The sequence below is a fragment of the Vipera ursinii genome, assembly GCF_947247035.1.
Source record: "Vipera ursinii genome assembly, chromosome: 16".
Lineage (NCBI taxonomy): Eukaryota > Metazoa > Chordata > Lepidosauria > Squamata > Viperidae > Vipera > Vipera ursinii.
In genome coordinates, this window is record NC_139529.1 from 8464250 (window position 1) to 8477794 (window position 13545).

Here is a 13545-nt window from a genome sequence, read left to right on the forward strand (position 1 = left end):
TGAGTTTACACAGATTTTTATTTTCGTAGGGACTGGGTGGGTGAAGGGAACAGTCTAAAGTTCTTCAAAGTCTTCGAGGGAATTCTGGGGATTGGAAACGGATGAACCGGCCTGCTGGAACGTGATGAGCTTCTCAGAAAGAACAAAGCGAAATGAAAAATACCCCAAATTTGGGGCAAAATGTCATCCTAACAAAATCCTCTTTAATATGTTCCTTCCCTCTCCCCACCCACCCCCTCCAGCTGAGGAAAGCTGGAGAAAAGCAAAACAGAGTGAGCATTGTGAGAATGCAAACAGATATTGCAACGGCAATGATTTCATTGAAGCCCCCAGCCCTGTTTTTTTCTGCATCGCCCCCTCCTCAGCTGCCCATCTTTCACCACTAAAATTTGGTGTCCTTCCCCCCCCCCTGCTGGAAATCCGCCCTCTGGTTTAAGCAGCATCCACAAATGTGCATTTTGCAAACTGTTCTAAAGGAATCACAGTGGCACAATCAAAATTTTTGCTGGTTGATCCACGGGCTGAGGGCGATCAGCTGCCATTCCTGTTTCAAACAAGTCCACACGAATTCAAGGCACATGGTGAATCAGAGCATGCCCTGTTTCTGTTTTGAAGCCAAGCAGCCCACTTTTCCTTGACGCACGTGCAGATAGCAGAGATCGACAAAGAAAGCGCTACAGGAGAGATGTTCCCCCCTCCCCAATTTGGAAAAAAAACTGCTCCATGCCAAATCTTGGTGGCTCCAAGGTCACCACCACACCCAGGTAAGGGCGAGATAATCGGGGTTGAAAAGACCATGAAATAACCAGATTATATTTGGTTTCTTGAAGCCAAAATGTTCTTGGCTTCCAACCCAACCGGGAAAGCTCTCCAAGTTCCATGTCTTCATTTCTGGTTGGCCACGTCTTCTGGATCATTCGCTCTCCCTTGAGGATGGTCCACCACCATGGTCCACCAGCATGATCTTGAAGAGGCTGGGTAATGCCTCCTCCCCAAGGGAGCTTCAAGAAGTTTCTCGAGTTGGTTGAAGCTCTCTCCTTTGGTCTTCAAGAGAAGGAGATGCTGGGGGCCAGGGGAAGAGTCTTGAGCCCTGGTGGACCATGAATATCCCTGATGTTTTGAATGGTGGAGATCGCCAAGGTTGCTGCTGACCATCAAGGAAGGGTGAGCACGTCAGTTCACAGTGGGCACCTGGTTCTGGTGGAGGCTGAACTCTTTGGCTTTCAGGCGCAAGCTGGCAATGCTGTTGGCCATGTTGACGCCCGGGGTGGGGGTGCTGGGGGTGCTGGAACTGTATGAAGGCATCGTGTTGCTGGAAGAGGCAGAGGAGATGGAAAGAAGGAGAGAGAAACAAAGGAGAAGAGGAGGCATCAGACCAGGGGTCTTCAAACTTGGCAACTTTAAGACTTGTTTTTTATTTTTTTATTTTATTTTAATTCCATTTATATCCCGTCCTTCTCCGAAGACTCAGGGCGGCTTTACAAACTTAGCAGTAAACTTGTGGGCTTCAAGTCCCAGAATTCCTCAGCCAGCCCTGCTTGAGCAGGGGGTTGGACTAGAAGACCTTCAAGATCCTTTCAAACTCTTGTTATTTTGTTAGAATAACAGAATTGGAAGGGACCTTGGGGGTCTTCTAGTCCAACCCTCTGCTCAAGCAGGAAACCCTATACCACTTCAGACAAATAGTTGCCCAATCTCTTCTTTAATACCTCCTCCTTAAAAACCTACAACTTTTGGAGGCAAGTCATTCCACTGATTAATTGTTCTGACTATCAGGAAATTCCTCCTTAGTTCTAGGTTGCTTCTCTCCTTGATCAGTTTCCATCCGTTGCTTCTTGTCCTGCCTTCGGGTGCTTTGGAGAATAAGTGGAAACCCCCCCCCACACACACACACTTCTTGGAACTCTGCTATCATGTCTCTCCTAGTCGTCTTTTCATTAAACTAGACATACCCAATTCCTGCAACCATTCTCCATCTGTTTTAGCCTTCAGTCCCCTAATGGTGTTATTAACGGAGACATAAAAAGTGCAGATTAAAAAAACATATTTTCCAAAAGTTACGTGCAAGCAGCGGCCGCTACATTAAAAAAAAAAGAGCTTACACTGCAAAAATGTACACAGAAAACTTTTGCTTGGAGGAAATTAACCTTTTAAAGGGTGACTGTAGGGCTGCAGGGATTCCTTCAACGGGGTCTAGAAAAAAAATCCACAGGGCAAGACTAGACTAAACAATGGTGTTATTAACAAGGGCATAAAAAGCCCAGATTTCCAGCCCTTCTGTTCCAAGGGCGCACAGCAGATTGCCCTCTCTGGAGGCAGAGGAGATAATGCTTTCCCTTTATAGCCAAAGAGACCAACCTAATTTTAGCTCAGGGGTTTCCCCCCCCTCTCCTCCTCTGCCTCCGATGAAATGTGTTCCTTGGCCCACAGAGCAATAGAGGCTCTATTTCCCCGTCCCTTCCTCGGGTTGGTTAGCACTCCGACTTGAAAGCTAACATAACATTGCGATTAGGGCTAACCCGGAGCAGAAGTCACCTGTGGAAACGTGAGAAGCAGGGATGGGGGAGAGGGGAGGAAAGCAGCATGGACCAACCTGTAGGGGGGGGTGGTTGACCACGATAGATAGTCGGGGCTGAGGGTGGTGGGCCGGGGAGCGACAGGCTGCTCAATGGCTGTGTCTTGGGTGTAGGATTTGAGGAGCGATACTGACCGGTTGGCCAACATCGCTCTCTCGTTCCGGCGAAATTTTGCTCTTCGGTTCTGAAACCACACCTGGTAGGGGAAGAAAGACACAGACAGCAATGAAGGGGGATATTGGTGGCTCAGGGCTGAAATGCAGGACCCTTTGGGCTCTTTGAGCTGGCTTGTTTCCTTGCAGACGTTTCATGGCCCAACTAGGTAACATCATCAGGGCTAGAAGGGAGCAGGGCTTGCAGAAAGGAGGAGGAGGAGGAGAAAATCAGGTGTGACTCAATTAACAACAGAAAGTCTGGTCCCAACTGTCATAAGTCGAGGACTACCTGTAGATGAATCCAGTCACTCTCACCTGGACTCTGGCTTCACTAAGGCTGACCCTTCGGGCCAACTCTTCCCGCACGAAAGCATCCGGATAGTGCGTCCTCTCAAAGACTCGTTCTAGAGCTTGCAGTTGGCTACTGTTGAAGGTGGTCCGGTTCCTCCGTTGCTTCTTCTTCCGTTTGGAGGAGGAGGAGTGGGCCGGACTCAGGCTTTCCCCTGTGATCAGAAGAGAGAGGCTCAGGGGGCTTTTGTAGGAGAACAGCAAGCTTCGGTGGAAAGGGCTGTCAAATGCGTCATCAGTCTGGAATCATTGCACGGCTGCAAGAGACTTCCAGGCCAGGCCCCCCACACCCACTGATCACTCCGTTCATCCTTTTCTAGGGTCAATTTAGCTTTGACCATTAGTGGACCACACGTAGTGGAAACTAACCAAGGAGAGAATCAACCTGCAACCAAGCAGAAATTAATGGAGGTTAATTGTTCCAATTAACAGTGGAACAGCTTACCTCCAGAGGTTGTGGATGCTCCATGACTGGAGGATTCCAAAAAGAGACAGGACAACCCTTTGTCCGGAATGGGCAGGGGGTTGGACTAGAAGACCTCCAAGGTCCCTTCCAACTCTATTATTCTGTGTTTTATGTTCTAACCGGTAGAGTGCCCTACAATCCTTGCCAAAGCAGCTCTGAATATTCAGACTCATTTCCACTTTGCTGCAAATCCCCTCTGGGCTCCTCTCTCTGCTTCCCATATTTTTAAATGTCTCCTGGCACCCCATTCTAGCATCCCAGCAAATCCCAGGAACCATAGACTTTTTGGAAAGGGAGAATCCACAGAAGAGAAGGCAATCCTGCTGCGCCTTCATTTAAATTCTCCTCTTGAAACCCGATCTTGCCAATTTGCCCCAACATCTGGTTTCCATTTGGTCTCTAACAGAGGGGGAGAAAAAAAACCCCTTATTTTGGGATGGTTTTAAAATTTGGAATACTTTTATGACAGCTCTCTGATTTGTACCAGTTACCCTGAATTCCTCTGCTATATGTCAAGCTTGAGCAACTCTGATGTGGCAAAAAGAGAGAGGGTGGGGGGGGGAGAAGAAGAAAAAAATAAAAATAGGAAAAAAATCTTGCCGGCTTGGAGAATTCCTTCATAAAAGGACCTTTGAGAATTTTGTCCGGAAACGGCACCAGAGCGATGCAAAAGGATACCAATCAAACATCTCACTTTAAAATAATCTTTGCTTTCACTGTTTTCTTTCCTGTAGATGCGTGCCAGGACATGAAAATATACTTCTCTCCTGCCAACATTTGGAAGAGTTTACAGATACCCGACTTACAACGCTCCCTTTAGTGGCCGCTTGAGGTTACAAGACCACCGAAAAATGATCCTGGCACTTAATGGCGGTCGCAGCACCCTCAAGGTCCCGTGATCCAAACGCAGGACATTTCTCCTAAGTTTGAGGCTGGCTCTCTCCGGGATAAGTTTCCATCCATTGTTTGTTTGCCTTCAGATATTTGGGAGATTAGGTTGACACCCACCCACCCCTCTTCTCTGGGGATTGCATTGATGAATTAAATGAAATTAAAATTAGTCAATTGGATTAAGCAAAAGGTGGAATGCAAATGTTGAAGACCCTTCCTCTCATCCGTGGCATAAATGTTGCCTCCTGTTCCATCAGAAATGGCAATTTAGAGGAAATTTTGGAGATCATTGGCATGGCCCAGCTGTGGGAAGCCTTGGATGCCTCTCTTTTCAAGGACATAAGAGCCTTTTGCCAAAACTAGAAAATATCAAAGCCCTACATTCAAAATATTAACCTTCTTTAGAGTTACAGAATGATACGAGAGAGAGAAATAATTTATAAACCCCAGAGGCCACCTTGAATTCCTGAAAAGCTTACGGTGGAAAAAAAAGCTTCTGCACTCTTATAGAGCACAAATTGCCACTGAAAATACAGATGTACCTATTCAAATTTCATAATTGTATAAGTTAATTGGACATAAGCCCAGACTTTCAATACAGTGTGAATTACAAGTATGTCAAATTCAATTTACAAAGGAAGTAATTTTGAATTTTGGCTGTATCCCAAGCTCAAAGGTTCCCCCCCCACACACACACACTTCTTTCCATTTTCTTGTGTTTTTTCTCTTCTCTCTGTTCTTCCCTACTTCTACCCCCCTTTTCCTTCCTTTTTTTTTTTTTTAAAAAAATGCAGTTTTAACTGAGTGGACTGAAATAGCCTGAAGGCTATTAGTTCTAAATTCTTCCAAAGAAAAATAAATCCTGTCTCCTTCCTAACTTTCCTTCTTCTTTCAACAAGTCCGAGACCGATACTACTTTTCTATTGAAATAATAATTATAGCCATGATAGCCTGGGGGATGCAGGGACTCCTAAGTCAAATAAATAGATTTTATTAATTAACACAGGTCTTTCCTGGATATCAATTTGTTCTCCGGTCTCCGAGTTAAGAAAAACAAACAAGGCAGCGTCCGATTCTTAATGTGGATGTTGTACATTCACAGAGGAAGGCATCAGATGTGGTTTGAGTGGTGATGCAGGTGGCCCTCAAGGTATGACCATAATTGAGCCCAAAATTTATGTTGCTAAGTGAAACAATGCATGGAAACTAATCAAGGAGAGAAGCAACATAGAACTAAGGAGAAATTTGCCGACAGTGAGAACAACCAACCAATGGAACAGCTTTGCCTTCAGATGTTGATCTCCCAACAAAGTCAAATTTATTGGATAAATAAAGAGTCATGTTTGCTGATTTTTTTGACACTTGGTGGCAATGTCCTAAATAATTCTGGAAGTATGTCTAAAATGCAGACCCCCAAGCTGATCCAAACAGTGACTTTTTCATGGTTTCCAAGGCCACAAAGAGGCACAAGGTGTGTGAATGCAGCTCCCAGATGTTTTACACACCCAGTTAAAATTCTTCCTTGAACCCAGGGGTGACTTTATGGCCCTTCCCTGTTGCTTCTGCAATCCGGAGCAGGAAGCCAAAATCAAAAGTTTGTCTAGCCTCCTCGTTGGGGTGTTGCGTTGTTGTTGCTGCTGCCTTGGCTCCCTTCCCTTCGTGTTAGACTTCGGATGCCCCAAAAACAAACGGATTTTGCAAAGGGCACCGTAAACTACAGGCGAGAGAGAGAGAGAGAGAGAGAGAGAGAGAGAGAGAGAGAGAGAGAAAGAAAAGTGAAAGAGAGGGGGAGTGGAAGAAAGAAAAAAATAGATAAAAGGGAAAGAGAAAGATAGAAAAGAGAGAGAGAGAGGAAGAATGAAAGAGAGAGAGGGGGGGGGGGCGGAACGGTTTTCCAAAGCTTCTCCATCCACCTTGATTGACGGCTTCCTTCATTTATTATGCCTCTCAGATCTCTTTGGGGAATGAAAATCTCTCTGCTTGCCCCCCCCCCACCTACCCCCCGCCCCCTTCCTCCCCAGCCTTTGAGAAGGAGCGTTGACTTTTCCCTCCAAGGGGGTTAGAAAAATGCAAAAGGGCAAAGTTTTAAACCCCGCCAGGGCAATCAAGGAGGAGGAGGGCTGAAGGCAGGTGACCCCCTTCCTCTGAAGTTTCCCATCTGAAACCGTTTAAGAGCATCTCAGTTTTCCTTCCGATCCATCCAGACTGTCAGAAAGCCGCAGGGCGGAAAAAACGTCCCTTTTCCCTCTGCTGCTCCTCGTGGGAAACGGAGGGCAGCGCTGGGAAGGGGTGGGGATGGACAGGCCTCGTCCAAACCAAAGTCTTCTCCAAGAAGCCAGACGGGGAAGCTAACCGTCCTTTAGATCGATCTGTGCACCACGCAAAATGTCACAACTGCAGCTTGGACAAAGCCGATGCAGACAATCCTCCTGCTCTTTGGACCAATTAGCGGAGCCCCTCAGCCCTCCGCCTGCCTCCCTCCCTCCCTCCCTCCCTCCGTGGGTGCAGTTTCTGCTCCCCGCCTACTTTGATTTTAATGGAGTTTCTTAAATTGAAGACCTTTATTCATTGTTTTAATAAAGGCTGGCCAAAGACCGTAATAAAGAGATTTGATTCAATTTGAATCCATTGTTTTAAACGCTTTATACTGCATTTTCTTTTAAGGTCAGTAAACCGCCTAGAGTTTCCATTGGCAGGACGGGTGGCACACGTGACATACATACATACATACATACATACATACATACTGTAGATGGTAGATAGATAGATAGATAGATAGACAGACAGACAACAGACAATAGATGGTAGATAGATGATAGATGATAGTAGATACATGATAGATGATAGATAGATGCAGATAGATACAATAGATAGTTGATAGATATAATATAGATATAATTTGAATCTACAGCTTTGTTTCTCCTCCTCCTCCTCCTCCTCTACCAGCTCACTGGCTCTTGCCCCCTCCCTGGATTTTTCCATGCAGTACTTTTGGAGAAGGACGCTTGCACTCCCCCCCCCACCCGACACACACACACACACACACACACACACCGGTTCACGCTTTCCCATGTGCCTTGCAGGTCTCCTCGTGTGTGAGGCCCTGCAGAAGGCCAGCCTTGTTGGCTGGGAACCATGGCGCCTCTCCACATCTGGTCCGACGTGGATGCCTGGCGCCGGCCTAAAGCCACAGACTTCATTCGAGAGAGAGGCGCGCAGACTTTAATAGACTCATACAGTTTGCCGAGCCAGGCTGCGAAGGGAAAGGGTTTTTTGCGGGAGATGGCAGATCCGGGCATATCTCCTTTTTTGAGAAGAAAGAAGCAGAAGCGAAAAAGGGGTGCAGAAAAGGCAATAGGCAGGAAGCTGTGGGGAGAGGCTGTCTACAAGGTAGGGGTGAGTTCACAGCCTGCCACCCCTGGGCTTTTGGAGATCAAAAGCTCTCAAGGACAGATGTGTGGGGAATAGCAGACCCGAAAGAATAACAGATTCAAAAGGGACCTTGGAGGTCTTCTAGTCCAACCCCCTGCTCAAGCAGAAGATCCTACACCAGTCCAGACAAGTGGCTGTCCAGTCTCTTCTTGAAAACCTCCAGTGATGGAGCAGCCACAAGTGGCAAAATGCTGCTTAGAACATAAAATCATAAGGCTGGAAAGGACCGGGATGGATGGCATAAGGTCTTGAGCAGGGGGTTGGACTAGAGGACCTCCGAGGTCCCCTCCAACTATATGATTCCATGTTTTAAATACAGTTGCTGGGATTGGAATTATGTATCCTAACTACTGCCATATTTTATACACTAAACCGCCCTGAGTCCTTCGGGAAAGGGCGGTATATAAATTCAATAAAATTAAAAATTAAATTAAATTAAACCATGACTTGCTTCAAATAAATGGCAACTGCTTATGTTCATGCAGCGTCAAGTGTAAAAATGGAGAAATTTTAGATGTAGTAAAAAATCACAGACGGTTACACAAGGATTCTAACCCAGCGTTTCTTAACCTTGACAAGTTTTGGATGGGTGGATTTAAACTCTCAGAATTCCCCAGCTAGCTTTTGAGGAACACTGTTCTAATTCCTGCTTTGTCTTTTTGCATTTTCTCCCCTTCCCTTTTTAAACACGTTGATAAACTTACTTGGCACTCTTTGAACAACCTGAGTTTCATAGTTTAATCTAGCTGCCTCCCCCATCTCTCTTGTCTCCTCTCTTATCATTATTATTATTTTGCTTTTGAGGTTCTCCTGCCAATAATATCACCGCTATAAATGTGAACAGATGTTTTCACAAAGGAATTCCTTCTAATGTAGATCTCAACCTGTATATTTCTTTTTTTTTTTTTTGCCTTGGTGGTGGGTCCTTCTAGGCTGGGGTGGAACCAAACAATTTTGGAAAACTCATTGCATTTCAGATTTCTTTTTCCCCTCCTTCCAGGCACTCCAAGCAGAGTGCCTGAGCTGTAATTTGCAGCAAACACAATCAATCTTTTCTTTCTTTTTTCTTTCTTTCTTTCTTTCTTTCTTTCTTTCTTTCTTTCTTTCTTTCTTTCTTTCTTTCTTTCTTTCTTTCTTTCTTTTTTACCTCCCTTTGCTCTTAAGCTTTCAAATTGCCTCTGGCTTCTCATCATACAAGCCTGCCTTTAAAAAAAAAAAACTTAAAGCAAAGGAATGAAATCTTTTCAAAACAGAAACATGTTCCTAGAAGAGATTCAAAATCACGTTTGCTTGGCAGTTTCACCTTAGCTAGTACTGATGGACTTCGAACCAGAATTACAGAATAACAGACTTGGAAGGGACCTTGGAGGTCTTCTAGTCCAACCCCCTTGACTACACCATCGTAGTCAAATGGTTGTCCAGTCTCTTCCTAAAAACCTCCAGCGATGGAGCACCCACAACTTCTGGTGGCAAGCTGTTCCGTTGGTTAATTGTTCTCACTGTCGGGAAATTTCCCCTTAGTTCTAGGTTGCTTCTCTCCTTGGTTAGTTTCCATCCATTGTTTTTCGTCTTGCCTTTTGGTGCTTTGGAAGACAGGTTGACCCCCCCCCCTCTTCTTTGTGGCAGCCCCTCAAACATTGGAAGATGCTCTCGTGACACGCCTAGTCCTTCTTTTCATTAAAGTAGACAAACCCAATTCCTGCCAGCATTCTTCATCGGTTTTAGCCTCCAGTCCCCTAATCATCTGGGTTGAGACTTTTTCTGGAGTCTCAGCATCTTTTTTTATAATATGGCGACCAAAACGAGACTCGGTTTTCCAAGTGTGACAGTACTAAGGCTTGGTAAAGTGGTACTAACGCTTCACATGAGAGAGGACAGACCTTCACCCCTCCGCTCATCTTGATTCCATCCGTCTGTCAGAACTGCCACCTCGCTGCCTGTCTGACACCTCCTGTTAACACAGCCGAGGATTGCGTCGGCTTTTTTGGCCGCCCCTTCGATATCTGAAGCGTTTCTCACTGCTCTGCCATCAGCTGAGGACAAAATAGGTTATTGTTACAGAACTGGGCATCCACAGACTTTAAAGGTTGCTGGGTTTTTTCCCTTCCAATTTCTGGGCGGAGAAGCAAAGTGGCTGAGACTCCTCCGGGAAAAGTAAAAAAAATCTCCAAATATTTCTCCAAGGTGGACTTGCCTTCGTGGTTAAGGGAAGTAACCAGGTTGGTACGTGAATCTAGCTTCCCTGTTAACTTTGCTTGTCAGAAGGTCGCAAAAGGGGATCACGCGACCCCAGGACACACACTGCAGCCGAGAACACAACTCCAGGCTGACCTGAATATTCCTTGCTTGGTAGCAGCTAATTCACATCCTCCTGAATCTGATGGAAGCAACATCAGAGGAGTTTTAAAGCTGAATTGGGCTCAGCTTCCTGTGTTTAACCCCCCCCAGATCGGTTGACATAAACAATGTTTGGATTTAAAAGGGCTCCCAAGAAAATCTTTGCCTCCCCTCTCCCCGGGAGTTAGCATCGCTAACCTCCCAACGTTCAGGGTGGAATTTAACAGCCTGAAGCCTAAACCAACTTTTCTTACAACCCAACACATGGACCCAGTTAGTGGCATAGGCAGGCCAGTCCAAAAGACAGGGAAGCCGCGAGAGGCATTTTTAAAGGAGAGCTAAAGAAAATAAGCAAAAGGGGGGGGGAAGTAAAGAAAAGAGGAGGGCGGGGTTGTTGAAACGAAAATTAAAAAGGTAGCAAGTCAGATGACGCGTGTCTGGGATGGATGGATCGAGATCCAGATTAATTTGTTTGGGTGGAGGGAGGTGAAAACACACCACACTGTTCTCTCTCTCTTTTTTTCCTTCTAATTTTGCCCTTTTCTAAATAGAAACCATACAGCTTCCCTTCGCCGGAATGAACCCAGAGTCGTTAGATACGAGATGGGCGGCAAATAAATTCAATATATAAAAGAAAATGAATGGTCCTCCCATGGAGTTTTGCTGAAACGTCCCAATGATTGTCACCGTTTACCTTCCGTCCTCTGGGCTGTTTCTCTGAATCTAGGTCTGTCCTATACTTGTTAAATAAGGAGAGAGCAACTTTTAAAAACTGGTTTAAGCTGTGATGCAAACGCTGCTTTCCAACAAAGCCGTCTCAAAATATGGTCAAGAGACTACGAGATGACGCATGACGCCATATTGTCTCAAGCACCCAAATGGTGGTCAGCTGGCCACGGGAGGGGACAGCCACCATCAGGACCTCAGACCTGCCTCACAAGTCCCCTTATTCCAGCCCATTTTTTCCCATGTCTGGGGGTAAGTCAAGGTCTACTTCTGGATCAGGATTGTGGGATTGCGAGTGTGGCTTCAAAAAGGAGAAGGACCTCTCTCCTTCCCCATCTCTGATGAAGCTTGCAGGCTTGAAGATTCCCAACAAGGTTCTGACTGAGTTGGACAAGGGTCTGGATCTCCTCCAGGTGTGCCAGGAGGAAATACCAGAACAAGCAAAGTTGGTGTCTCGCCTGCAAAGACCATCCCGGTTTCTCGGAGGAGCGAACGTTGTTTTTCTCAAGCTGGGGAGATCATGGAGGTTATGTTTATTCTGGAACCCGACGTATACACGGGATGGTCCTTCAAGACAGAAGGGGCCTTCCTCAAACTTGTACAAATAAACCCACAAAGTTTGTGGTTGGGCAGCTAAAATCCCCAAAACCCATCCGGGCATTCTTTTGCTCAAACTTCTATGGTTATGCTGAGTTCTCTGAGCATCATTTCTCCAGAATGGTTTAAATAAAACTCAGGGCTTTCCCGCCCCGATCTCTACATTGTAAAAAGATTATAAATGAAACCAGGTAGCAGATTAAAACTCGGATCCCTGGGAATTGAATAATGTCTGTAGGTTCCCATGCAGAAGACAACCGGTTTTGTCATCCTTCAGCTTAGAGGGCACTAGCAAGATGAAAATCAGAAAAGACACCACTTAAAAATGAGGAGGACCTTCCTAGTGCTCTTAGACCATGCCACTGAGTGTCCTAGATTAAACCAAGACCTGGAAGGGGCCTCAGAGGTCTTCTAGTCCAACCCGCTGCTCTAGGCAAGGAGACAATATACCATCTTGGCCAAATAACTGTCCAGTGTATTTTCGGAAACCTCCAGTGATGGAGCACTCACAACTTCCAGAGAAAATTGATTAATTGTTCTCACTGTCAGGAAATTTCTCCTTAATTCAAGGTTGGATCGCTCCTTGATAATTTTCCATCCGTTGCTTCTTCTCCCGCCTCCTACTGTACATTCTACTCCTGCATTGCAGAAGCAGGATGTCTGATTTCCCATTGTAGCTTCTAATAAATGAATAAATAAGAGGTTTTCCTGTCGTGTGTGAATCCTTATTCATTCTTTTATAACCATATCCAGATCATCAGAGGATTTAATTATTTTGTTACACGGTTTTATGTGTAACAATAGCCAGGTTCCATCTCAAGATTAATCTTGCAGTAGCTATTACAGGAAAGGGGCAGTCTAGTTTTCTTGGGAACTAAATTATCTGGATAGGCAGTCATAAGAGGGAGGGAGGGAGGGAGGGAGGGAAGGAAGGAAGGAAGGAAGGAAGGAAGGAAGGAAGGAAGGAAGGAAGGAAGGAGAAGAGAAGGAAAGAAGGAATGAAGGATGAAGGGAAGGAGAGAGGATGAAGGGGAGGGAGGGAGGGAGGGAGGAAGGAAGGAAGGAAGGAAGGAAGGAAGGAAGGAAGGAAGGAGAAGAGAAGGAAAGAAGGAATGAAGGATGAAGGGAAGGAGAGAGGATGAAGGGGAGGGAGGGAGGGAGGGAGGGAGGGAGGGAGGAAGGAAGGAAGGAAGGAAGGAAGGAAGGAAGGAAGGAAGGAAGGAAGGAAGGAAGGAAGGAAATATCTAGTCCCAATGTAAACAGGCAGGTTTTCCTTTAGGCTAAATTAAATTCAGGAGACTAAGCTTCCATTTCTAGAGGTTCCAAATGCACTGTTGCTTGTTAGCCCTACAAAGGCAAAATGGACTAGCTACAGTTGTGAAATGGCTGACCTCAACTGTACAGAATGTTACAGGAGGAACACAGCAGCGTTACACCCGTTTGTGTGATGACTACCTCACTGAGGGAATGAATGACGCACGGGCCGATCTGACCAGCTTCCATTCTTCCATCTTTTTCAAGGAAATTATCCCTCCCCAGTTTTACGATGGTTTGCTGTTGATGGTCCCAAGCAGACTTTATTGTCCATTTTACAAGTGGGATGCTGCTACGGGAAGCCAGTGCAATATATTGACATATGCAGAAAAAATGAAGCCAGGAAATTTTCCTTCCCTCATGTGAAATTGATACAGAAAATATGAAATTGGCTACAAACACAATTAGGGAAATGTCTGGCAAATAAGCACGGCCTGAGTGTTGCAGAGAAGAAATTCTTATCTACTTTACCTCCGCTCAGAAAGGATGGGGTCTTTTAAATAGATAGATAGATAGATAGATAGATAGATAGATAGATAGATAGATAGACGGATGGACAGATAATACAGATAGAAATAGTGATATAGAGATAGATTATACACACACACACACACACACAAACTACACACACAAACATATATCTACACACATACACATATACATGTATATATGAAAGTGTCACTAAATTTGACAAATGCTTCCA

The 13545-nt window shown here is 45.4% G+C and overlaps 1 protein-coding gene across 3 annotated transcripts in view; it reads right to left on the bottom strand.

The window, feature by feature from the left end:
- The window catches only part of PRRX2 (paired related homeobox 2), a 24897-nt gene continuing 11352 nt past the window's right edge, over window positions 1–13545 (bottom strand). The window contains exons 4-7 of one of the 3 annotated variants that reach the window (XM_083375354.1): window positions 3047–3234; window positions 2594–2772; window positions 1953–1996; window positions 1–1312 (exon numbers count right to left, since the gene is read on the bottom strand). In XM_083375354.1, coding sequence (XP_083231480.1) covers window positions 1224–1312; window positions 1953–1996; window positions 2594–2772; window positions 3047–3234 — 500 coding nt within the window. In that variant the 3' untranslated portion in view covers window positions 1–1223. The remainder of the gene's footprint in view (window positions 1313–1952; window positions 1997–2593; window positions 2773–3046; window positions 3235–13545) is intronic. The other 2 variants (XM_083375355.1, XM_083375353.1) reach the window with 2 other exon arrangements.